At 38.3% G+C, this 27278-nt stretch overlaps 1 protein-coding gene across 2 annotated transcripts; it reads right to left on the reverse strand.

Moving 5' to 3' along the window:
• Positions 1 to 1115: 1115 nt before the first annotated feature.
• On the reverse strand, positions 1116 to 25124 carry OSBPL9 (oxysterol binding protein-like 9). Of its 2 annotated transcripts, XM_008943015.1 has the most exons (20): positions 25035 to 25124; positions 22967 to 23014; positions 17796 to 17825; positions 16891 to 16941; positions 12603 to 12641; positions 9559 to 9652; positions 9099 to 9200; positions 8481 to 8640; positions 7721 to 7833; positions 7333 to 7451; positions 5474 to 5559; positions 5054 to 5232; positions 4150 to 4227; positions 3768 to 3878; positions 3328 to 3391; positions 3081 to 3221; positions 2481 to 2559; positions 2069 to 2160; positions 1484 to 1619; positions 1116 to 1378 (listed from the first exon to the last, which is right to left on the reverse strand). In XM_008943015.1, exons 4-20 carry the CDS (start codon positions 16936 to 16938, stop codon positions 1304 to 1306), a joined length of 1716 nt encoding a protein of 571 aa, XP_008941263.1. In that variant the 5' UTR covers positions 16939 to 16941; positions 17796 to 17825; positions 22967 to 23014; positions 25035 to 25124; the 3' UTR covers positions 1116 to 1303. The 2 variants fall into 2 exon arrangements, with proteins under 2 accessions (XP_008941263.1, XP_008941264.1); XM_008943016.1 differs by lacking the exon at positions 12603 to 12641.
• Between the last annotated feature and the right edge of the window lie 2154 nt (positions 25125 to 27278).

The raw sequence follows: 27278 nt of genomic DNA on the forward strand, positions 1-27278 counted from the left end.
CCTCAGCCAGCTCTTCTCATTCATCTCCTGAGTCCATTAAGAAGAGGCACAGCCCTCACTTCCAGCTGCCTCCTTCTCCTCTCTGGCGCCTTTTTGTTCACACTGGCCTGGGCATCATTCCTGCAGTCCTGTAGCAGTCGCTTAGAAGCAGCTCCAGCACCTCCAAGAAAATGCTCCACAGCTCTCCCAAAGGAGTTACACAGTGGGCGGGAGGGGAAAAAAATCCCTGAGGCTTCAAATCTCACACTGCTTTTTATAGTTTTTCTGTATGTGCAACATAGAGAAAAGTGAGATGAAATCAAATAAAAGCTAGATTTAACTGAGGGAAGAAAAATAGTTTGACTGCTACACATAGCTACATACTTGACTACTATTTAACTTCAAACAACAGCACAGAAGTGCGAAGATCCCTGAAGTGCTGGTGAATTCACTTCTGAAGCAAGGCTGGATGTAGATTCCAGAAAAAAAAAGATCTGCTGTGGTTGCTGCAGATTCTGCTCTCCTTTTGCTAGTCATTAACTACTTTAAGAAGTAGGTTTAGCTGCAAGGACTGAAGTAGGGAAAAATTAATGCTACTACATTTCACATAAAACAATTGATCATCACTCAGCTGAAAAAAGTCTTGCTGCAAAGGTTTATTATGAAATAAATAAAAAGTCCATAAGAGAAGTTTGAAAAATCTATTTTATGAAGCTTTAAGATGCATCAAGTAGAATTATCTACGGTTACATTTTAATCTCAAAATAACAAAGTTATTTTGGGCAAGACACTGAAATGCCAAAAGATTTGATTATCATACATGTGGAAGATAACATTTATGTAGCGTTTCTACCAAACTGTCCCATCAAAGGAATCCTCCTATTTACACATTGCAAATGTTAGCTAGATTTAAATGACGTCTTGTGTTTTGTTCCTTGGTTTTCTAAATACGTAGGACCCAGGAATATTATGTGACTGATACCAATGCCGTGGCCTTCACAGTGGTTGTACAAAGTGTATACGGCCCGGGATCTCCACGCTTCAGAGCGCCAGTGACGGGGCTCCACGAGCCCGCCTTTGAAGCCTGAACACACTACCAGCATAGCGCAGCCCAGCAGAAGTTACTGCACAGCCCAGTTTCTTGTTTCATGTCATTGCTTATCTGCATCAGTAAGTCCAGTATCCCTGAGATAGGAACCACTGCAGTTGGAGGGGTCAGGTTCTCCAAATGGTACGTACGTGATCACTGGTAACTGTCGTCTTGGTATCAGATGTAAACTTTGCTTAAGCCAAGGCTTGAATGTCTTCTGGTTTTATAGCCCACTTAATGTTTACTGGCAGCAAGTCGTTTCAATAGCGGCTCGTCGTAAACCCAGCACTCTCCATCTTCATGGAATAACTAGGACAAAGGGGAGAAGCAGATGTAAGCTTTATACGACTCAGTGGGAAAGGAACAAATGCTACAGGTTCGAGGGCATTTATTTACAGTTTGAATAAAGCTCACCCTTGTTTCCCATGAGGTCTCATTCTCTTTTCTGGCTCTGGCCTCAGCTCTTTGTCGTTCTTCAAGCGCGTGCTTTGCAGCTGTGGCTGCGTCGATGTCTCTAATTTTCAAGTTGTAGGTTACATCCTTCCATAGGCTTAAAAAAGAAATTTGAATGGAGGCTGCGTTAGAGAAGCCAAGTGCTACAAGGCTGTAGAAACATATTGCCGGCTATTAGTCCTCAATAGTTACTTAAGGCAGGTCTCATTTTACCAAAAGGGCAGAAAAAAACCCAATTTGTATTAAACCACAAGTGCACTGTCTGTTGCCAGGAGTGGGAAGGCTGCAGTGAAGCCCTCCAGACCTCCCTGGAACATCTGCACCCCATGAGGATGTGACCAGGAATTACAGGTCTCGTCCCTCTTAAAACCTCAACCTGCTGGTGCCTTGGCTCTGACCTGCAGGAAAGGCTCAAGCAGAGGACCCAGGTGTCCACGCAGTGACTGGATGAAGTGTGCCACGAGCCAGCCTGTCTACTGCGAACTTGAGTCTAACTAAAGAAAAAACCCAACCCTCCTCATTAGCCCATTTAACTAAAGTCCTTACCAGCGAGACTCAAAGTCGTCTTGGTCCTCCAATTTCCTTACCTTCTTCTTAATTGTAGGCATTTTCTTGGTATCTATAAAAATGGTATTCTCCTAGAAAGTGAAGTTACAAAGAAAAAAAGAAATAAATTCTTTAGCCAGTTTTAAAAATTGACATAGCCTCACACTCCGGTACACTGTTTGTCAGGAAATATAATATCAGTCTTTAAATTCTGTTCTTGCTATAAAAGTCAGGTCACCTTAAGAATAAATTCAGAACTTTTACCCTGAATTCATCATTCTCATCATCTTTGGGGGCAGCTTCACAGGAGTTCCCAACTATTGATTTTAAAAAATAAAAAACAAGAAACCCCCCCCCACACACTTTAAGTACAATCTCCCGTTTCTGATGAAAACAAAAAAAGCTGCTTTACCCCTGTTGTGTATTTCGCATACATGACGCCATTCCATTCTCCCTCAATTGAGCAGAAGGGTTTCTTGTCATTAGGAGAACTAAACAGAAAGAAAGTAATTTTGCAGTTGTATTACAAGCTTTCAAACCAGATTCACAGTGCTAAGTTAAACTTAAAAAGGTTTCACAAACAAAGCTTCTTCCTCAGACTGCTAGTGTTTGTTGAACACAAACAGTAGTTCTCAAATCAGACTTATCAATGTGTGTCATGAAGAGACTTAAAACCAACTTACAGACCTTGTTTTGTCAGTGTCACTTCCTGACTTTACAGTATATTTCCAAGCAAAATTAGAATCTCCACTGAATTTTCTGCTTGGGTGAGTCGGGAGTGAAAATTAAGATTCCTTTCAGTCAACAGCAGAGTGTGTTTTGGAGAAGGTCAAGGTAGGGTGCAGGCCTCCTCTCACAAGTCCTGCCTATTAAAATGGCATCCTGTGACAGGCAATCCCAACCCGAGTTATCTGGTGTAGCTCCTACAGTACTTTACACTCCTGACTGTCTTGAAAAATCACTGTCAGCATTTCAGTAGAGAAAAAGAGATTAACTGAAGAAACCCACTTACAAAATTTCAGCTGTAATTCTGTGCTTCTTTCCCCCATAAAATGGTTTTGTGTGGAAGACGATGGAAGCGTTATAGCCTGTCTTCGAGCAGTTAATACTGCATTCTCCACCCAGTTCTATCCAGGGCACAGTGAGAATAGACCTGCAATTATAGATGTGTGTATTTATAATCCTGTAACTGATGAATACTAAGCATGAAATATGACAAGGCACTGAAAATGAAAATATCAAGTTGAGCTTTTACTTGCCTTCCATAACCATTAGGAAAGGTCAAGATATAGTGTTCATCATAATCTAGGCATGTGACACACCCTATCAAAAGAAAAATTTAAGAAAAGGTTTTAAAAACTTCAGCAAAACCTCTACAAAGCTTTTCATAATCATCTCCTGGAATAGTTCACTAAGAAGAGGTGCCGTAAGAAGGAAAGGTGAAGAGCTTTCTCCAGATGCTGAGAATGCCCAGTGTCTAGAAAAGGCACAGAGAGCTGCATTTACATGAAAAATTGGCCCCTAAATAATTTCAGAAGACAGTGTGCAGGAGGAATATACTATTCCTTAGATACCCAAGTTCCAATTACATAAAATCAAACATTCTTTATGTTTAACAAGATGACTTTAAATAATTCCTGCAAAAATTCTAGTGCAGAATGGGAATTTATCTTTTCTTGTTAAATTGACACTCACTTACCTTGCCCTATGTTATGAACCCCAATAGACATTCCCAAGAATTTTGACTTGGTCCATATGTGAGCATTGAACTGTATCCTCTTGCTAAAACACTCTGCATAAAATGCTGAAACTGAAGAAAAAGGTTATTAAAAATAGCAGCACAAGACATTAATACTCTCATTTCCAAATTCTTTCATCAGGAAGTCATCTCAAAATGCCTCATACTTCTGTGGCAACAAAGTTCGCAATTTGTTTCTCACAAAAACAGTTTATAAAGGAAACTTTCAGCTTTTCAATTTAGAGACAAAATGGAAATCCAAGATTTCAACCAAGAACCAATTTTTCTGTCGCTTGTATCCAGGTAGGTGCCAGCTGTAGTAGCAAAGTTGCTGCCAGCTTACTTGGAGGATGATGAGAGACCTGCTCCGCCACAAATGTCACATTGCTTTTACTGACCCAAGGAACTGGTCCTTCTGAAACTGGCTCCTGCAAGACAGGAGAGAGGATTTTCGTCACTGACAGTGTTTACAAAACTCTGGATGCTTCCAAGAGAAGTCGCTTCTGTGTTTAAAGGCTTCTGAAAACGCATTGCAGTGATTTCATTTGTCTGCTAATTTGAACTCCTTACTCCCCACACTGTTTAATAAAGAACACAGAGCTTCTAATCTTGCTTTTAAGTTTATTTAGGGAAATGCCCCCAAATACAAGTTTGACTGAAAGAGTCATGTATAAACCAAATTACAAAGTAATTATTAAATCTGCTTAATTTCCTATTAACTAATAAGAAATGGGTGCCAGAAAGAGCTTTCATTTTTGGTTCCACTAAAAGTCAGATATGCATATAAATAACAATCATCAAAACCATAACCCAACATTAATTTCCTGTGGCAAATCACAAAGAGGGCAAGTCATCATTAGAAGCAACACAAGCACAAACACAATATTGTCTTTATGCCAGCAAACAGGATTCCAAACATTCACCTCAGAAATGACAAAGAATTGAGCAAACCAAAGAGGGAGGGGAGGGTGTGAGAAGCAAATTTTTCTTTAAAAAATAGTTGTTGGTGGTTTTTTGTTTTTGTTTGTTTGTTTGTTTTTTTACTCAATTTTATTATGCAAGATATTTTAGACTTCTGTCCAAAGAAAAAGAGGAAGAAAGAGGGGAAATGAGTTAAGAAACTGCCAGTTTGTTTGGTTTGCTGTTTAAAACATAGTACAAGCCATTTTGTTTCAGTCAGTAAATGACTAAAGCTTTGGGGATTACTCGCATACATTCCAGGCACCACAAAACATACCACAAGAAACTAACCATCTCATCTTCACCTTCAGTGCCTGGCAATACCCAATGACATCGGAAGATCTCACCCAAAATGGGATTGTAAGGCTTTTTAGCAACCGACCCTTTTCTTCCCGCATGAAAAGCTGAGAGGTACCATTTAACCACTTGAACCATTCGTTCCTTTGGATCCTTCTGGTCACTAATGCTACAAGGGCCAAAACAGAGAAAAGGATGTCAGGCAAAAACGAAATACAAGGAAATGCTTCAAACACAGAAGAGACTTTTGGATGTTTGCTTGGTTTACAACTTCGCTACTTGGACTATTTTTCAAGTTTAGATCAAAGCACAAGCAATACTCTTCAAAACTACCAACTGACCTTTGGCAGCCTGCAAAGACAATAAATAATATCAGAACCAGTTAATACTCTGCTTTAAAAATTAAATACCTGACAAATAAGTCTGGATGTGCAAAGAAGTCAGCATACATTTCCAACAGGGATCTTCGTTCCAGGATGAAAGTTGGAAGAACCACCTGGGTGAAGGAAAACAACTGTTAAAGATCAAGACACTTTCCTACACAGAAGCATTCTACTGTAAATAGCACCCAAAGCACCCAAGGCTCGCGTGCCTGTAAGATGATTGTGGTCTCAAACCTGCCAATGAGTTCTGACACATACAGGTCAGTTGGCATCTTCTATAAAAGCAAAGGTTTGAGAGGAACTGTCTCATCTCACATATATTCTAGTCCCACTTAGAGCATATTCAACTACATGCTGAGCTTATCAAAAGCTGTTCTTAATTACAGCAACACTGATAATTTAATTTCATCTGTCTGGATCCTTGTGTCAATTCCCAGTTATTGCCAAAATCTCATTCCATTTTAGGATATCGAGTAATGACAGGACTAGGGGGAATGGGGCAAAGCTGGAAGTGGGCAGATTCAGGCTGGACATGAGGAAGAAGTTCTTCACCATGAGAGTGGTAAGACCCTGGAAGGGGTTGCCCAGGGTGGTGGTTGAGGCTCCATCCCTGGGGGTCTTTAAGGCCAGGCTGGATGAGGCTCTGGGCAGCCTGATCTAGTGGGAGGGGTCCCTGCTCATGGCAGAGGGGTTGGAACTGGGGGATCGTTGTGGTCCTTTCCAACCCTGAAAGATTCTGATCTGTTTTAGCAGAGGACTTTAGAGCCCTAATGGCTCAATGGTTGGACTTGATGATCTTAAAGGTCCCTTCCAACCTAAAGGATTCTATGATTCTGTGTAGTCACAACCTCTCATATGCCTTTTATCAAGGTGAAGGTTCATCTCTTCCCTACAACTTTTCTTCCCCGACAGCATTTGCAGGTTCCACCCTTGTGGATCTGCTGCCTGCTGTGGTGACCACTGCTGAGAGCGGCGTGGGTTGCTGTTGTTGACTTGAAAGTGATGCAGACAACAGGCATGCTCCTGGCGCTTCTGGCAGCTTGGGATCAGTAATTTTCAGCTACTCCAGAAGTTTCCAAAACAGACATGGTTTGGATCAATCCCAGTTTGGGAACTGCCAGAAACCTTCAGTAGTTCGCTTGTGAGCTGCCGGCTATTTCTCCAGAGAAGTTTAAAGTTTATCTTTTTACTGTCTATTGTGAGTTCCAGACTGGACAGCTGAAGTCATCCAAATTAGGGAAACTAATGATAGGGTTGATCTCTCCTACTCGTTTTCAATCTGGAATTACTTGTTTAAATTTAACCAAACTGCCTACAAAGATTAACACCTTCAGAATGCTGTTCATTAACACAGACACCAACATGAATCAAACCCATGAAAAATCCAACTTGCAAGACCTACACATAGCACTTTAAAATACACCAGCAACTTACTCAACGAGATCCCAGTTCAGCAAAGCATTTCACTATATGCTTAATTCCTTCTTTTATGTTATTAACGTCTTATTGAATGTCACCATACACTAGGATCTCGTGGATCTTTGTTCTAGGATGCCAAAGGCAGGAGAAACTTAACTACTGCAGGAAGCATTCCTCTTAACTCAGTTTAAAGGCGCTCCAAGGATTGGGTTCAAGGAGAATAAACAGGTACTTTCCAGAGCAATCTATTTTCCCAAACTGATCTTAGCAGTTGGACATACTTATTGCACATTTATTTCTCTCCTCTCTATAACAACTCCAATTAAAAAAAAGACCACGCTGAAGAGTTTATAGCTTAACTAGTTCTTAGAACTAATACACAGTTAAATTCTTTATCACTGAATTAATTTACACAGAATTCAGCGTTTAATCTCCCTCCCTTCCCCATGAAAAATCAGCAAGTTTACCTTAGTTAGATCCATTCCTAATCTAACTTGTGACAACAGATGCATAATAACACTTTTATGTTCTTCCACTGATTCTCCTTCCCCATCATCATCTCGATCATCAGGAGGATCAAAGAGATCTAGAAAAATCAAATTGCTTTTGTTTTTCTCTAAACCTTCAAAGACAGGTTGTATTTAATTAGCATATACATTAGCTGTCAAAGAGGTCTTATTTATAAAACCAGTTTTTTTAAGTTCTGCAATTCAACAATCTTCCATTAGTAAAGAAACAGTAGATAAATCGTTTGCTACAAGTACCCTGACATATGTATGTGTACATACATGCAGTGAACACAGTTTACACACGGATTAACAGCCAAGAGCACCTCACTCAACGTGGTCCACTTACCAGCATCGTTTGTCCCGTTAGATATGGAAGAGTTGAGGGACTCTGTGGTGTCAGGACGTTTCAGGCTGCTTCCTGTGCTGCTCCGAGTCAGGACTGCAGCAGACTCTGCAGAACTAAAGAAGAATAATCTCTCACAACCCACAGTGAAGTAATTCAGACAAAATTAGTTTATTAACAGACATGTGCTGCAGGCTAATCCACACCAAACTTAAAATGGACTGTAGCTGAATATATGGGAAAGCCTGCAGGCTAAGCTAGTAACACCTGAAGGTGTGGAACTGGTGACTAATTCCTCTTTGAAATGTGTAGCATCTCTTAAAATTAATTTTCCGATCGGTAACAAAGAAGATTAAATAGAGATTTTGGGGAAAGGTGGCCGACTTCAAACATTTATTTCAGTAAATGTGGGAGGGAATTGGCTATTTATTAAAGGCTGCAACAAATGCTTGTGAAATACTCCATGGTCTGCAACTAGATCTTTGACCTGCTGGCTTCCCAAGATTTGTTTCTCTTAGTTTTCTCAACATGTATAGCTGATGGAATGGGAAGGAGTGAAGGAGGAAGCCACATACCCCTCAGACAACAGTAACCTTCTCTCCTGTTACACAGAGTGGCTTTTTTTGTCTCCCCTGCTGTTTCATATTTTAAGCCAATGTGGCTTGTTCACTTACTGAACTTAACTAACTTGTACAAGTAGACATGCTATGCCCTTGTAGATGAAAGTTGTACGCAGCACACACTGCAAGCCTCAGCTACTTACTCCATACATCGCTTTGGGGAAGAACTGCTCTGGTAGAACTCATCAGCATCATAGAACTCGTCCTCACTGCTGGAGTAAGAAAAGTCTGGGACTGTATTTGGAGACAGGTTGACATGGCTTGGAGAGGTGAGACTGCTGCTAGGTGCTGATTGCCCACTTCCTACAAAGCATAAAAAAAATTACAGACTTAATAACAACAAGCAAGATTATTATAGGAATTGTAAACAGATAATTATAGCAATTTCATATACATTAGAGCAACTTTTGCCTCAAAACATCTATTGTAGTTTTAAAAATGCTATTAAGGGGAAATGGGGCAATTGAATTAATAGCCCCAAAGGCCACACGCAATGTATTAACTGCAAAGGTCCCGCGTTAATTACTGCAAGGTTGCAGTGAGGGAGACGAGAAAGCAATCTGGTGATACTCCTGTGTATTACATAGACATGGGGGGAGAAAGAACAGAATAACTGATTTTAGCACAAAACTGAAGTATCTGTTGGTTAGAAGGAAGATTTAGGCCCGTAGGATGTTGTTTATGATAGCTCACTGTGTTAGGTCCCGTTAGGACAGGCTGCGTTGGGGCTGTTCCCCTGCTGCAGTTCCTCAGAACTGTACCTGTGCTATTTGGTGTCGGAGTCTGATTTCCAAGCGACGCCACCACAGGTCCCACTGGCAAAGACGACGGTCGCTGCTCTGACTTGCACAACTGAGCAGGTTCTAGGGGATATTTTGATATGTAAACCCCAAAATTTTCATTTAAATATAAAAATTATACTTTTGTTGGGAAGGAGATTCCAACATAAATTCCAATTTCATTTATTTTAAGAAAGTGTATTAGAAATGTAAGCTAGTAACTTACAGCAAGTAACATCTATCAGGTTATGCACAGAACTCAAGGCAGATTTACCAGGAGGCTGAGGAAGCTCGACGCCTCCTGCTCCTTTCCCTCCCCTCCCTGCAGCATCCACCTGGACCACACATGTGACACAGAAGCTACCCAAGATATGTGCCCCTTCCATCTAGATTGCGGTTGCATCATGGATGCTTCTACTGAGGTTCTTTCTGTAGCACCTACCTGGAGGTATAACTCCTTGGGAAGGCATCGTGCTGGTCACTGACTGCTCCAAAGGACTGGGCTGATAGACAGCGTCAACCGGGTTTATAGTGCTCTGAGACAAAAGAAAGAAAAACACATTTTTTCTCCATTAAAATAATTAAAGCGTAAATAGCAGGAACACCGTGAGCACAAGAAATGCCCAAAGGCAAGATAGCAGATTCCTGAGAGAGGAAGTAAAACACAAATTGACAGTTGAGGACATAAGAAATACTTTCAAAGTGGCAATACTTTAATTCTTTACACAGATTTTACACTAAAGTGAACTTGCTACAGATTTGAATTGTCCTATAAAAACTTCTTCTAGCAAGTTCTAGCTTCTGTCATTCCTTCCAATGCCCATTCATAAATACTGCATCCAAAGTGTGCCAAGTTAAACGCAAATTATCTGGCAAAAATTAGGGCAAGTAACCTGTATTTTTAAAAACTTTTTTTTTTTCCAAAAATTAATTTCTCCAGACCATACTAAATCAACTCATAGATTGGAAGAGGAATCACCAGCATGCTTACAGCCATGAAGTGGCTTTGTTGCCCGAACTCCTTCCAATGAGCTTCTCCAGTGAAGGACATTTCAATCTACTTATGAACATAGGCTATTTAAAAAGGAAGCAGCAATTCACCTGAACACTCACAAAAGTCACTGACTTCAGTGTATGTTCTTGGCTTTTATACAACAAGCCTCTTGGAAATCTCAGTTGCAATATCTTTTAATCAAAACTAGTGTGATTTTGCTTGGCTTCATGGGCCTGTAATTTTTGTTATCAACTAAGCGCTGTTGGTTATATGTACCTACACACAACTACCAGAACTTCTGCGTTAGTCTGGGTTGCCATTTAGACAGAAGGCACATAAAATACTTTTCCAAATATCTTGCGATTTAAAACCATTTATCTGCATCAGAACTATGAAAAACTTTGCCTCAGTTTTCTAGGAAATCTTGCTACTGTGCTTAAGTTGAAGAATACACAGCAGAGGAAGGTCATACAAAGATGAGTTCTACTTTAAAGTAAGTTCTGCTTTTAAAAAAGGTAGATGAGCTTTGCCTTTAAATTTAGTCAGCATGTTTCTTCCTATCTTCATTTTATATTAATATTTAAAACAGAAGACAGACTCCAACTGTTCTTCCCTCCTTCCAGTCTGTGATTTCTATTTGCAAGCAGACTGAGGTAAGGAGGATCCTCTTAACCCTCCTCTTCCCATTTTCCTACAGGAGTAAGATTTCTTTGCCTCCTTTCTTAGTTAACTGTAATTCTGAATTTTATCCTGCATTAAAAAAAAAAAAAGAATCAGTGAAATAGTGAAGATTTTTATTTTTTTTATAGCACAGAATTTATTTGAAAACAATTGTACCCCATTTATCTTTTTTAAATTTCCAGTTTAAAAAGGCATAAAAATGGCTTTCTACATTTTCACGGGTGTTACTAACTAGTATACAAATAAATAATCCAGTACATATACTGTTACTCTACTGTATTCCAGCATAAAATCAATGTCCCTTACAAATTACTTCAACTGTTTGTGTCCCACACTTTAAAAATCATGAACCCACTTTCAGAGTTAAGAAACCTGAAAATCAAGATGGTCCTAGGATACAGAGGATGCTATTGCTATCTCTGTCTCCCCTAGTTTTTAGGGAAACTAATCATATACATGCTACAGAACACTGGTGTGATAAAGGGGAAAAAAAAGCCAAACAACAAAGTAACTCTGGGTTTGTAGGCGGGATTGTAACCTTACCCTTAAACAAATCTCCACCCTGCAACATGAACTGGGGTTGCTTGTTTGGTATTTTGGGGTATGCCATCATGGTGTAGAAACAGATGAAGGCAGACATCAAAGTTTCCTAGTCTGAGTCTAATAACAACTTAAAACCAACCACACAGAAACAAGGAGACTGTCATCACACCATGGTATCAAACATTGATCATACTCCTGCCTAAGTTTAAAGTTAAATCCTGACCTTTAGCCCAAGCTAATGTTGGCCTCAATAGCATCAAAATTTCAGTCTTCACAATCACTGATGCATCAGTTAATATACTGGTATAGAAATGCTTTTTTTTTCTCCCCAGAATAAGCCAGCCCACAGATAATTAGAACAGTGGCTAACCAAATTCAGACTACAGCAAGCTGTAGTAGCTATACACAGTTTCTGAGTTGCAGATCTGATGTGCTCACCACCTCTGGCTGTGGCAGTGCCCAGCTGCACAACCTCCCTTCTCCAGGGCATGTAACAGAACTAAGGCCTGAGTTATGTGACTATCCACAGGGTAATCCTTCACCTCATTTATGAAAAGGATGAAATTAAAATCTGTACGTGCATCTTTACTCTGAAGTTATTACCAGAAAATCATACTGCTAAAGCTGTATATAATGGAAAGACAAATAGAGCTTGGGAACTATTGTCAGCAGTTATGAAAACACACTATGATTTTTAGAGTTACATTTTACCGAAACCAACCTCCTATTAAAAGTATCTGAAATGTACTCAAGTGACAAAAAGAGAACAAAGAAAGAGAAGTCACATGGGACCGAAACCAAAGATGACAGAAGTTACATTAAAAATGCAGAAGTTATATTAAAGAAGCAACATTGCTTAAATAGACATAATACAACTTTGCATTAAATGAGCAGCACTGTAGAAAAGACAAACTACTTAAAGCACAGGGATAGCTGATTATACATACAGATACCTTGGATGGAACACAAAACTACTTCTATTCCAGTAATTTCCCTTTCATCTGTTCACATGGCAGATTTTTATCTAAGTGTTCAGTCACAACACAGCCATTTAAGACACTCAGGATAAAAAACTGATCACTAGATTTTCTAAAAGCAAGGGTGTTAGCCAACATCAGAAGCTAATGACTCAACAGTAATTTTAACAAGACACTTGAAGCAGTAAATCAGAGAAAGAAAGAAGTATGTTGCAAAATGAGTGGAAATTCAGGTCTCTGTTCACATGTTCTGCAGAAATAAAGGGAGATAAAGATTAGATTTAAACTTACTATAAGTCCATCTGCGTGCTTCTCCTCATTATTTTGGTCCTTAAGGAAAAAATGTTACAAATATCAACACAACAATCTTGGATGACTTATTAGTTCTGTGTCAAGTGAGAACAGCAAGTTTCTCTCAAGAATGTTTACATTTTCAGCCATAAAATGTTCCTTGTCATGTGATACCATAATTAAACTTAGAAGAAACAATTCTATGCATAGTCACTGCATAGATGAGCATTTTGTGATGATCTGTCCACACAAGTTTGAATAATTTTTAAAAATATCCTTTCTACACTGCAAGAACAGAATTACACTTTACAATATAGGTTCTTCCCAAATAGCTAAAAGCTCCTCAAAACATGGTCTGCAGCACCAATGAGCCCCTGAAAACAGAAAGACATGAAGTTCTCAGTTTCTGAGGAGCTGGGATTAACACACAGATCAAGTTTTCAGAAGCACCCTGCTTTGAAAGGCAGAAGCATCTTTATAGGCGAAATGTTATTAGCTTTTTTTTTTTTTTTTTTTTGTGCCTAGAAGCATATGTGAAAGCACAGGCAATGCACAGAATAAAACTGTCATCAGGGGAAAGTGCACTAGCAACAGACAAATTAACGAAGATCTACAGTTAGCATGGTATTAAAACAGTACCAGCAACAGTGTAGATTCTACTGAACACTGAGCCAAATCACTTCACTTCTGCTGCAAAGCTCATGTGAGCCAGTATATCAATCCCTAACTGGGTTCAGTATAGACCTTAAGACCTGTCGTTAGAGTATTTCCCCAGACTTCCAGTCAAGAAGAACAAGAAAAAACAAAAGGTGTCAACAGTATTAAGAAAGTTGGCACACACTTGTGTTTTGACACTTCATACATTTTTCCTGAGTTTATATAGTTGGCAATAGGATGCTCAAATTTCATGTCTCCTGGTGGACATGTCTGAAGCAAGGCTTTCCATGACAGATGACACTAAGGGCAATGAGTTCCATTGGGTTGCAAACGTATAAACATGACAGAATAACCCTGGAGCTCGAATATATTCTTTTTCTACATACGAAATTTCTAAGACCGAAGAAATAAACCAGGAAGATGCTGCATTTGTACCGAAGGTTGCTCTCCTATCTCAGCAACGTGGCGTGTTGATGGGGTAAGTAAGGTGCAAGTGCCACAAAACTCAGCAAGCAAGACTGACCAGAAATGATGAAGTGAAAAGAGTAAGGCAAAGGATGCAAAACTAAATATCTGAATTATAAAAGCTATTTCATAAAATATATAATACGTATTTCTAAGACTGTAGTTTACCAAATCACTGACAGACTGTTACATATTTTACCACACACACATCAGCCAAGCTGGACATCTTCAACTGCCATACAGGCAAAGAGGACAACACAAGCCAAGTGCTCCACATACCCATCCCACTAGGTTTATTTTGATTACTTTTTGATAAGTGATGTATATATTATAATATATTCCTATTTAGCTGGAATTTACTTCATAGTTTGATAAAGCCTTGGGTCACCCCCAGTCCAAGTAGCATGATTACAAACTTGTACTTACCAGTAAGTTTAGTGAAAGTTTAACTGTCCAAGTCCTAACACAGGTTATTTTAAGAGCTGATGAAACAGCTCACCTTAACAAACAACTATAAAAAAGCCCCAAACAAGCAACACCCCCCCCAAAAAAAAAAATGCACACAAAAACACCCAAACAAACAAAAACACATGCACAAAAACACTAAAAAGCAGGCTTGCCTCAATGTACCAAAATTGTCCATACAATAAATGTTTCTCTGTTTGAAACAGAGATCATTCTGAGGACACAGAGAAGCAATGAAGTTTTTAAGGTACTGCAAATAACCAGAAGTCTGTCTCCTAGTGAGAAAGACATTGGAGAAGTAAAAATAGGGAGCTGGGGTAGTGTTAATATGTTTTATTTTCAGCAGTGTAAGTCAGCAGCCATATCTGCCTTACAGCTTTGGGTAAAAAATGCTGCAGAATTTTCAAAGGTACTGGAGAACAAAAAGCTGCCAGTCAGGCACATATTTTTACATATATAACACTTAATATGCAACTTACAGAACTGTAAAAAAAAAAAAAAAAAAAAAACAACAACAACCCTCTGTATTCTTCATTTCCTACAATCCCACAGTCAGGATACAAACAGTTTATATATAGTTGCCTAATATAGAGGCAGAGGAAGAAGATGAAGAGATGAAGTAGAAAAAAGGTTATTAAGATGCAGGAAAATTTATAGAGGGTATTTTTCACTCTATGTGGTTCAGCTTCTCCCAATTAGATGTGCACAAACCACTCACTTAAACCACTGTAACTTCAATAGCTATACAAGAGGTTTAGATATGGTTTAGCAAAATAAAAAAAACCAACCAACCAACCAACCAAACAAACCAATCAGCAAAAACCCCCACTCTCCAACGGATAAACCCATCTATTAACACTGGTTAATAATTACTGGTACTGAACAGAGGACTTCAAGGTTTCATTTAATATAACAGAAAGCAAGTCTTAGCATCTTTGGGGGGCCCAAATTCGATCTACTCACATGCTTATATGGTAGCTGGCACAGGAGAGCACTGAACCTGATCAAAAATGACTGCAACTGTCACTGTAAGTTCAGTTTTGGCCATTATCAGCAACCCACCTAACCGACTTCAAAATATGCTTAGCCTCAGCGCAAGACAAGCAATGATATTTGTCTCTCCCCCAATAAAACTACACATAGCAGAAATGGAATTTGAAAGAAACTTGTCAAGAGAGCTAAGTCAGACACCTACTACCAGCTTTGATCAAGAACCTGAAAAGCAGACTACAGTCTTGCTCTTTCAGATTTGCTAATTGCATAGCAGAGCTTTTTTTTAAAAAAAGAGCAAAATTTCATAGGAATTAAACCTCTCTGAAAATAACAACCACTAAATACATTTATATAACATTTAAACGAGCAAGTCATTGGTTGCACACAGTTTCTACAATCCAGAGAGGCACATGCAGCTGTGCAAGAAAACCACTGTACTGTCATCTGCGGTATCTCTAATTGACTCCACCACATCCCCCAAAGTGGCATACAGCCTACTGGTTTCACTGCACTAAAACCATTCTAAACATACCCAGTACTAAATCACAGCAAATTATTACTTACTAACGAGGCTTTTCTTGCTGTTACTACAGTGAAGAATTCAAATAGTATCACTGTACGTTAAACAAATTGTTCTAGCTTTAGATTCATGTGGCACAAAACTATTGCAATGCACTGTACTACTTGTAAAATATTTTTGGTTTAGTATAAACCCGTTAACTAACAAACTTTCTTCAGAAGTTTTAAGCTACTGAAACAAAATGTGAATTTCACAAAATATGCACTAAGCCCTATTTTAGTGAATGACTTCTGATCCTGGCAGGTTCCAAATGCTTGCACTTTCATTGGCCTCAAAATTTTATACAATGTATCAGCATCTAGAATGAAGCTCAACAGTAGTATTGTATTTGAAAGGCACACAAAAAAAAGTTGATATAGAGTACAGAAAAAAATAAATTTGAAGAATCTACACCTATCTCTGAAAAAAAAAAAAATCAGAATGTGTTCTGATTAAATTCAGTATTAAATCATGGAAAACCATACATTATTTTCTTTGGGAAACATCCTCTTTCTTCACTTCAATTACAAGGTAGAAACCAGCAGCTCATAATTAACATCTCCTAGATAGAGTACTGACCAAAAAGAATAGTAAACCCACATCTCACTAAATTTTAAAAAATACAACAAAGTGAAGTTTAAGTGCATTATGCATATTGCATTCTCAAATAATACAATTCTTACTTCAAGAATTGCCACACCATTGTGAACTTCAGACTTGTGACAAACCTTGCCAAACCAGTTTAGATTATTAACATCACAATTTTCCCTTTTTCTATTTGTTAGTCACATGCTTAAATGAAGCATACAGAAGAGTTTTGTGACGTTTCTATTCTGCCACCCTTATATAGCTAATTGAAAACTCTGCAAAGGACAGTTTATCTCAAGAGAAAAGCAACGTCCTCAGTGTGACTCTTGTCACAAACATTAACAGGACTGTCTGCTGTGGAACTCAGTATTTCAGAAACTTCATTAAAACAGCAGCATAAATCAGCTTACATGAATTTTTTAATACATATATATATATATATATATATATATATACACACACACATTCTGGATCATATAGAAGGCACTTTTATATTTCAGCTGTTTTCACACAGATTAATGCTGTATAATTAAAAATCAAAATAGTTTACAGTGTACTTACTTTAGCGATCTGTAGCAACACAATGCAGTGTTTTATTGATTCTACCATGCTCTAGGAAGACAAAAGTAACAAAACAAAAATCTTGTATTACTATCCCATAGTACTTTGTATTTACAGGTATTTTAATTAGTTTTACAGAACTGAAATATTGGGTGAGAAATAAATGGGACACTCACTTCAGTAGAACTCCTACTTTTCCTTCCTCCACCCCCTTTTTTTATTTCCAGAGATAAAAGCATAGCAGTAGAAACCCAAAGTTTCCAAAACTGACATACAACACAGGCTGTTAAGGGGAAATGGAGGTCACCTTCAAACTTTCAGAGCGTTGCATCATGTAAAGGACCATGTGAAGAGAGGCTGAGAGAGCTGAGCTTGTTTGGAGAAGAAAAGGCTCCGGGGAGACCTTAGTGATGAGCATCAGTACCTGACTGGGATGGCAGAGGGTAAAGCAGACGGGGCTAGACTTCCCAGTGGTGCCCAGTGACAGGACAACAGGCAGTGGCCACAAATTGAAATACAGGAAATTCACCTTACACTAAGCAAACACTTCTTTACTCTAGGGATAATCGAACACTAGAACAGGTTGCCTAAACGGGTTGTAGATCCTCCATCCTTGGATTTACGCAAAACCCAACTAGATCTGCTCCTGGGCAACCTGCTCTAGCTGTCTGAGCATGGGGTTGGACTGCAGACATTACGAGGTCCCTTCCAATCTCAATTGTTCTACGATCTTATGATTCTAAGGTGCTAGACATAAATCTGAATACAGGACCTGGCTGCCTCTACCATGTTGGACCTAATACAGATTCCCACTTTTCTGTAAAAAGCTTTAAAAAAGTTCCCTGAGAAAGTATGGTGAATTTCAGAATCATTATATAATAGATATAAAAATTAAAGACACTTACACTGGTTGTTTCTTTGAGACCTTCAATTTTCTGTAAAAGAAAAATCAAAATAGTGTGGTTAAAGACAGAATTCCCAGCATCTAATAGTAAATACTGCACAAACACTACATTTTAATCTTAAATTGAGGGAGGAAAAATGGCAACCAACATGTTAAAGATTATTTCTGTATGTGAACACAATTTTCATTTTGTAATTGACAAGACAGAAGGCAAAACGATAATTAAAGATCAAAGACGACAAGGCGAGGAGTTTCTGAGATGTGACATTATATGGATTTACCCATCAAAGTCTACACCTCAGTTTTGCATCACATCAACAAAAATGAAATGCAGTATGAAGATCCACTCTAAGTTTAATCTGCACCCTTATACAGTATACTGAATGCACTTTTCAGTGATCAATATTACTTGAAATTACCATCACCCACGTATAATAAGCATACACAGTTTATCATGGTTTTAAAAAAAATCACAGAATATAACAGTGCACACATTTTCTTGATCTTTCTAAGCCTCCAGTGAAAGTGCATCCAAAAATCTCCCTACTTAATTTTATATGGAAACACTGGTTCATGAAGATTTCCTGTACGAACTGTACTTTAGGCATGCAAAAGGCACCTGCCTGCCATTTCACGCATAAGCATGACCTATCTAAGAAGCATATGCATCCTGTTGATGTCCTTGTGTCTGTCTGCAGAGGGAACATTATTAAATTGCACTCAGCACTGAACATCTAATTCAATAAAAGGACCTCTTCATTTTGATTAATATGAGTGTCTCATGTGACTAGAGTCACAGCCTTTTTATTGTCAAATAATCCAAGTGTGTAAGGAATTTCCCCCCCCCCAGCACTGCAAGCCAAATTTTACACTGTAAGATGTGTATATCTACAGGAATGAATAGTCTCAGCTTGTGGATTAAAAACAAAACAAATGCAGTGACAACTTCCTAACCAATAGCTGATTTTTTTTTTTTCAGTTACACTCTGTTCCATACAGATGCTATGCATTTTCTCCATCATTACCTAGCAAAAGGAGGCCAAACAGCACTCAGCCTCTTCCACTGAGAAGACTTAAGCATGCTGATCTAAGAAATCAGGGTTGTTCTAACACAAAATTACATCGTATTAAGTTCTGTTGATACCAGAGAAACAAGCCAACAGCTAAGAATTCCTTTGTTTTTGCTTTTCATGTATCTACTATACTTTCAGTCCAAACTTTAGCAACACATACTGAAAAAAAAAAAAAAATTAACATCACAGCAGCAAAGTTCTGAGCATTTTAGCACCAAAATCAAATAGGCAATATACCCAAACATACTGATCTTGTCAGATGAAAGATTATGTGACTGAAGGAAATCCATCTCAAAGATACGTTGGCAGTTGTACAGAGTCCTCAGTAGTTTTGATTATTCTTTACTTATTTCTTCCCCAAAGAAGAAGTATTTACACACCAAATAAACTGTTATCTCATTCCCTTCACTGATACTGTCTTTGCTGAAAACCTGAAAGTGATGTCAGGCCACAGAACACAATTCAGTCACACTCTTTTCCCCCTACCCCCAAGAGACTAAGGCACCGCTATTCTTACGCACAGGTACAAACGAAAGAGTAATTTGTCCAAGATCACAAAAACTCTGAGACAAGACAAACCTCAGGACACCTGGTTTCCAAGGCCTATCCACAAATTATACAATCAGAACTTTCTCCTCTATGAAACTGAATTCTTTGTGAGCTGTACAACTTAAGCAGTAAGAGCATGCATTAATCCAGTATTTTTCACCTTCGTGTTGTGTGGTCACCTTGCACGAACACAGCACACAGAACTGGAATATTGTCTTCTTCCTATGCACACAAGATTATGAGAACAACAGGGGCAAGTCAGCCAGACTCAGTCCCTGGGAAGACCCTTCTAAAGAGCACTGGCCTCGTTCTTTAGGGCTAAGAAGATGTTGATATGGAATTCTCTGGATTTTGATGAGCAATGTGTTATTCTAGAATGGTGATCTAGAGTAGGCATAAAATAAAGTTTGTGAACTCTCCCTCTGTAAGATCCTATACAAACACACTATACACATGACACTGGGGAGAGAAAAAACAAGTCAATGATCACTACAGAACTGGCATGCTTACAGGAGTGGTTGGTTTGGAGAAGAAGTTAGGAGGAGGCTTGTATCTCATAAATTGTACAGGACTACACTGCTACAATCCCTGTAACTTTATTCTTATCTTTTATTTAAACTTGCATTAAAGTAAACAATATAGAGAACGAGGAAATACAAACTTGTAAGCAAAATAATAATCAGGTAAAAAGAGGTATTTGGATATAAAAAAAACATTACCAATAAGAATAAAATCAAAGAGTAAATTTACTACCAAAAGCTATCTCTCTTCAACATCCCTACTCTCTGAACACCAATTATGATATAAATTTTAATAAGACAGATTCCCTAGTTTTAGGTAATGAATATGCATTTTCAAATGAAACATCAATTACCTGCAGACTTACATTTGCAGAGTGCAGCCACACTGCTATATCTAACATAATAAAACTGCAGGCTGCTGCTGAAACTACTCCATTCACTTGCTGCACCTCCTTAACATCTGATTTTTTATGAAGCTACTGGTGATCCAACAGAAAGCTAATCTTATTTCACTGATTTTTTTTTTTTTTTCCTCATTGAACAATCATGTGACTACAGAGGGATCAGCTCATGCAGCAAAAAGAGGCAGCAGAGGCAGAGGGGAAGCCGACCTGTGGTCAGAATTAGTGAAGTGCAACCCAAATCCATGTGCTCAGCCTTGGATTTACTTCACAAAAAGTACTTCTTGTGAACCAAATAGCTTAAAGCAGGCTACCCTCTGCAAAATCTTAAGTCGTGGCAGCTTTGCTCCTGCCCGACAAACACATACCTCTCCACTATTCTGATGCTGTTGAACACTTAGAGATTTATTCTTCTAGATACGTGTTATCAAGATAGTTTCATAAAACAACAGAGAAGTTCTGAGTTCTCACCAATAATGCTACCAACACCATAAGAAAGCAAGGTTCCATCTTGCATTCACCTTGAAACAGCAGTACCCTCAGGTCACATACCTACGCAATCAGACACATGTATTGTGCTCCATCAGCAGATTCAGCAAAACTGGCAGCTCTGCTCATTCTAGTATGTTTGCAAGACAGTATGATCCCACCACACAGTGCTAGTTGTAGTTCTGCCAGGAGTACTGATGTAACATAGGCAATTTGTGAAAATCACAGTATTTCTCAGTCTTCAAAATTCATCGTCTACATCTGCACTGCCATCTTCCCAGTTCAACAGACTATCATGTCTCAGCAAGAAGATACCCAAGAGATATCAAAGCATCTTGGAACACCTATGTCCTATACTGTTATCTTCACAAGACCAAATATTCTAGTTACCTAAAACCCAGTCCATCCAATACCCTGTACACTTGCAAAAACAAAAGATCAGGTTTGACATGTGGGGCCATAAACAGTTGAATAAAAGAGCACCCAACTAGTTGGGAAGCACATAACACTCAAATAACCAAGTCTTGTTTCCTCAGATGAAAAAAAAAAAAAACTATGGCCTGGGTGAAATTAACCTGAACCCTAGCTCGTAATCTGACAGCTGAACCATGCTTCCATAAGCAAATAGGAAAACTGCTAAATACAGTATAAAAAAAAAAACTCTTAGCTGCTTTAGTACAGGAAGAGACATGATGAAAAAGTACTTTGGCAAGTCTTTTTCATTTTTAATAGAGAATAAATGGAATCTATAGGAATAGCAATGCTCATCAAGATTTCAAAGCAGTGGATGCTGACCTCTTCTAAACAGACCTCCTGCTTTCTCTGTAAAGCCAATCTGTGTGTTCCATAGATACCTTGCAGAGATGAAGAAAGAAATCAGCACAACATGTGGAAAGTCTCCAGGGATTAGAAGCGTTGTCACGGGGAAAAACAAGCAGTACTGCCTGATCTGCAAAGTAGCATCTGGAGGGAGGTCAAAACTGAAGGAGAATTCTCTACCCAGTAAGACACCCCAAAGGAGAAATGCAAAATCCTTAGATCTTACTCCTTTGGTCAGTTGTCTACAGATGAAACATGCTTATGCAGAGAACACTTGTATTTCAAAGTTATTTTAGAAGCCTGTGCATGCAAAAGAAATCCAGAAAGACCATCACTGGTGAAGTCTCTAAGATGCCACACAACACATCAAACAAGATGGATAACATGTGAAAGGTCACATTCATAATGAAGAAGTGAACTAATCACGGAAAGCATCAAACTTTTTGCAAAACTGCAACCAAACACCAAGAGAACATCAGTTTGTTTTTTACCGTTGAAACTGAGGGAGAAGGAGGGAAGGAGGATGAAATACACCACTATGACATTGAAATTACTGCATTTGCTGAAAACAAAAGCAACTCCTTACTAATAAATCCTTCATAAGGAAGTGTTAAATTTCTCCTCCACACCACACAAATTCACATCCAAACCCAGCAGGCTACTCAATGCCTAAACCCACACCACCAGAAGTGAGTGCTAGCATTTCTTAACCACAGTGATTAAACTCTAACCTACAAACCTGACTTGGAAATAGGAGAGGATGCAAAAAATAAACAACACTTCAGTGAATTACAGCCTTGCTAAAAAAGCATTGCCTCCCACATAGAAAGTTACATTTTTGGCATCTTCATCTATGGTGAATGCATGTTATTCTCAGACTTCTAAGATGTGGCATGCTAGTCAGAAAGCTACACAGGATGCAGATTGATTAGGTGAAATACATGTTTCTTAGCGTTTTTGTCTTTTTTTCCTTCAGAATAGCTTTGCTATTCCTACAAACATTAGATACTTATTCTTCTTAAAGATTAAAAAATAGCAAATTTAAGTTAAAAATGCTTCAGACAGCTGGATAACAGGAGTAATCATTTTCATCCAGACTGAAAACTTTCGTAATGTTATGACACCCAGTACTACCAAAAATTCTGTTTCCAATCTATTCACAACTCAAATAAAGTTATCAGTTATTCAAATTGATTTCAGTGGTTTTGACAGTTTGACAAATTTGAACTGTACTTTAAATTTCTACAGACTAAAGCAAACTGACGCACTAAATCACCTAATTAAGCAAAATGAGCAGTATGTAAGACAAAATGTACTTGCTTTTCTCTGTTCATCATCTTTGCAGTTCTGGAGTTTTTCATCAAAGAGCTAAAAGAAAAAGATATTTGTAAAAATACTGCAAGTGTTATTTTTTCATATAATATCAAATACTGACATTTAAAATCCAAAAGCATTTAGTAAGTACTTACGTTATATGACCTTAGTATTATGTCCTAAAGCAGCTTTTACGTAACATCTTTACAGCATTTGTCATATAACAAATTTGCAATTAATTTCTCACATTATCCCATCCTGCAAGAGACCAAATCTCAGATGCTGTCTAGTTCTGCCATGGTTTGAACAAAAAGGTGAGGTTAAGTAATAAGTGACATCAGAACACCTCAAACTGCCTATTTTTTTAATTCAGCAAAGACTTTTGTAGCATACAGAATGCTTGTCAAAACAGCCTCAACACTTCCAGCAGCCTTGTTACTCAGCTACACGATTCAAAAATTTGTAAAATTTGTAAGCACAGCTTTTGCAAAGATACATAAGTGATATTCCAGCATTAACTTCTATTTGCTTCCTTAAAAGTGGAATATGAGATGCAGCTAAGGAAAGTGGAACAATTTCTGACTGAAAAGATTGCATGTGTATTTAACACCAGGTGAAACAGTTAAAAACTTTCCACAGAAGCACTCTACAATGCACATACAAATAACCAGTAAGTATGTGTTTTTCAAGGAAGAAAAAGATTAAAGGTAATGCTCAGAAGCTCATCACATCCAGCCTGGTGCAGAAAAAAGGCTGTAATCTTTAGTAGGTGAGCTCCAGTTCTTCACTCCACTGCCTGCCCAAAATCTACACATGAACCCTTTTCCCTTGAGGGCTGATTTCTGGTTCTGAAATAAGTGACTGTAGTCTTTGTCTCTGTCCATGGTCAAATTCACTCTTCTTTCATTATCTACTAATTCCCATACCCCCCCCCCCTTCCTCTAGCTGGCCTGAGATAACAACTGGAAGGTGCAAAGATGGAAATACCTTCCTCCTTCAGTGATGCCTGCTAGATGGCTCCAGAGCAGGAGCCAAAGCTAACTCCTGATCAAGTCGTTGCAGTTTAGCACTGGATTTTGTTTGCATCTTTTACTTACCCTTCATTTTTGTTGGTATTCTCTTTCCCCTCTCCGCCCTCCCCTGCAGCTGAATTTTTGCTGAATATCCCACATGCACAACTTACCCATTGTATCAGGAAAAATAAAAAATCCTAACCAGCAGAACTGAAGTCATCTTAACAGCAAGTTTAACCTGATGAGTCATGAGAAAAAGTGTCCTAACCAGCAGCAAAAACTGTTTTTCTCCATAAGGTGAGTACTGAGAGGTATGACCTCATTGCTCCTCACCTTCCCATTAACTCTTAAAATACATATACAAAGCGTAAAAGAATTGTATTTGTACAAAATTTTTTACTGTAAGTTTTCACTCAAGGACAAAGAACATATTGTCCAACACTACTGCAACAAAGTCTGAAAGTACCTGCAACTGTAGTTATATATCACTTGACAAAATTTCCTCGAGATAAATTTTTAAGTGCTATGAGCAAGACAATGACTTAATTACATTTTAAAAGTAAACTTGGGTAATCTCTGTCATTTCCATGAAGCTCTATATATACACAAAGTGTTTCAGCCATTGGAAACTGTTCTATAAAATCTGAGTTACCCTGATTTTCTGATTCTATTTTAGCAACCCCAAGATCCATTCTAAGAGAAAACCATTTTCACCTTATTTCACCCCTCAGCTTATAACTTTTATTTTTTTATACTCCTTTTCTACTTCTGCACTACTTAAAGCTTTATTTCAGAAGTAGTTAGAAGCTATGGAACATCCTCAGCTAGGGAGAAAGAACATAAAATTCTACCATCATCAGACTTGATATATAAAAAAGGTTTTCCCCAGCTCACAGTCAGCTCAGCCAGATGAGCTCTCTCTGCATCCCACATTTACTAGACCACATGTCAAGCACAAACATGACTCTCTCCCTCTGTTGAACTTCCTTTCAACCAGACCTTGAAATCCATGCTGCCAAGCAGATTCCCAGCACAGTAAACACACCAGTTAGTTACCATACCTTCAATTGGTCTATCAAGATCTGTAAGTAAGCATCAGCCTCAGTAAGTTTCTTGTCGAAATCATGAACACTGGGAACAAATCCTGAATCCACACCCTAGGTGGAAAAAAAAAAAAATCAAGTATGTAGTTAGAATTTCAGAGGAGGATAAAATATAACAAAAATACCATTTTGCTGCCAACTGACCAATAAAATGCTGCCTTGCCTCATCCTGCCCTGTGCAAACACAGGCACACAGCTGAACACATTTGTCTTCCACTTGCAGCTAAATCACTAACAGTATATGGCCAGACATTTCCAGTGGGGGTGCCACCATCACACACCAGAGGCATTTTTCCTTACTTATGATTGAACAAACCCCCTCAAATGACACTCAAGTTTCTCTGGAAAATTTGAAGGAGAACTCAAGTTTTTGCTGAAGACTGCCATGTGATTCCATATCCTTACATTTCATTTGAGAAAGACAAAACCATACCAAATTGAATGACTACACTTTTCACATTTCAGACAGTATTATCCAACTCACATCTCCTTAGCTAAATACGGACCTTTGAGCTGAGGAATTCAAAATTATTATTCCTGGTTGACCTAGTTCCTTTACAATTATAATGATTTGCATCCTTATCTCTGTATTTGGTTTCTTCTATTTTTTTGCATATATTCTAACAAGGGCAAAGTATGAGTGCCGTAAGAATTGTTTCTTTTATATTTCCTTGCTTGCCTGTTTGTTTCCCTTAGAAACAGAAGACTCAAAGCACACTTCTGCATGTAGCATAATCCCAACTTTTAAACTGATAAACCTTGTTTTTAGAGACCTGAACCAACTCCCACTGGGTTACCACATCTTTAATTAAAGGAGAGGACAGGATTCTTAAACTGATTATTTCTGACTTCATAGCACATATGCTATGTAAACACATCTAATGTTTATTTGTATAATACCCTTAATGAAATGCAATTGCAAAACAAATATTGAAGCATTCCCAGCTTAAAAAAATGGTACCATGCAAGTTAGATATACAGGAGGAAAAACCCCATGAAGGATAAAGAACAAGCATCAGTTATAACAGAAACAATCCTGAGAACATCACAGCAGTGACAAGACCTTCTTCCCAGCCAATACTTTCCCCCATGATTTAAAATACGACATCTTCACTTCAAACTTTTCTGAAACCACCAACTGTGCTCTTTTGACTGCTGAGAATCTCCAAGAGTCTGAGTGTGAAAAGATCAGCCAGCGGGGGAAAAGCCACTTCCCATGGGGCATGATGGGCTACGTGTATTTGTAAAACTGTATTAGCGCAACATTTTCTTTGACATTATTTGCTCTGTCAATAGACAGTTTTTTATTTTTGTATGATAATGACTCAACATATTAAAAGCTTTATTGATGGCTCTTTAGAGGTGTGAACACTTGCATGGAACAGAGGAATTACTTGCTCATACATCTGTCAAGCTGTGTGCACAGTGTCATGCACACCCTAAAACTCAAAGCCATCTGCTGATTGTAGGAGATATTATTCTTTATTCATTTGCCAAACCTTAAACTCTGCTACAGATTAACATCTAGATCATGACAGCAGTTCTACGTGAGAAAATCCATCATCCAGATTAGCTTGGAAACCAGCATAAAAAAACCAAGATACTTTACCCTCTATTTGACAGTCCACACTGGGCAAACTTAGGAATAGCGTTTTGAAAGAAGGAGGAGGGAGGAGAAGAAAAGAAAATAAAGTAATCTTGCCAAAGCCATGAAATTAAGAAAAGACAAAAAAACCCACTCAGTGTAGCAAGTTATCAAAAATAAACTAAAAGGCAGAAGGGAGAGTCCTCTCAACCAAGAAACTTTTGACACTCCCTCAAACTAGTCAAGTTTAAATTACACTGAAACTAGATCTGAAACTCAGTGAAATTAGTATTCAATTTCCTTGCAGAAAATGGAATTCTCTATACAGGTAGCAGCCAATGCCATGCTGATTTTTATTTCAGTTATCAGTCTGCGACTACTAATATGCAACAACCTGATATTTTTAGTGTTGGCTTTAAGGTAAAATGCCATTCTTAAATTTCAGCCTCTTAGCACTAAGGGAAAAGCTGCTTACAACATTCAGTGTTACAACCAAGTAAGGCATCCACGTCAGAGTGAAAACTGTGACCTAAAAAGTTCTATTACAAAGTTAAAATATCCATCAATGTAAAGAGAAAGCCATAAACCCAAGTACAGCGTGAGGCTGATATAGCAGA

The sequence above is a fragment of the Merops nubicus genome, unplaced genomic scaffold (genome assembly GCF_000691845.1).
Source record: "Merops nubicus isolate BGI_N331 unplaced genomic scaffold, ASM69184v1 scaffold14016, whole genome shotgun sequence".
Taxonomy (NCBI): domain Eukaryota; kingdom Metazoa; phylum Chordata; class Aves; order Coraciiformes; family Meropidae; genus Merops; species Merops nubicus.

Coding starts and splice junctions, on each gene's coding strand:
- OSBPL9 (XM_008943015.1), bottom strand. CDS start 16,938: ATGGTAGAATCAATAAAACACTGCATTGTGTTGCTACAGATCGCTAAA. Junction 8,641..9,098: donor TCCGACACCAAATAGCACAG/GTACAGTTCTGA, acceptor TATGCTTTGTAG/GAAGTGGGCAATCAGCACCT. Junction 7,834..8,480: donor TCCCCAAAGCGATGTATGGA/GTAAGTAGCTGA, acceptor ATTCTTCTTTAG/TTCTGCAGAGTCTGCTGCAG.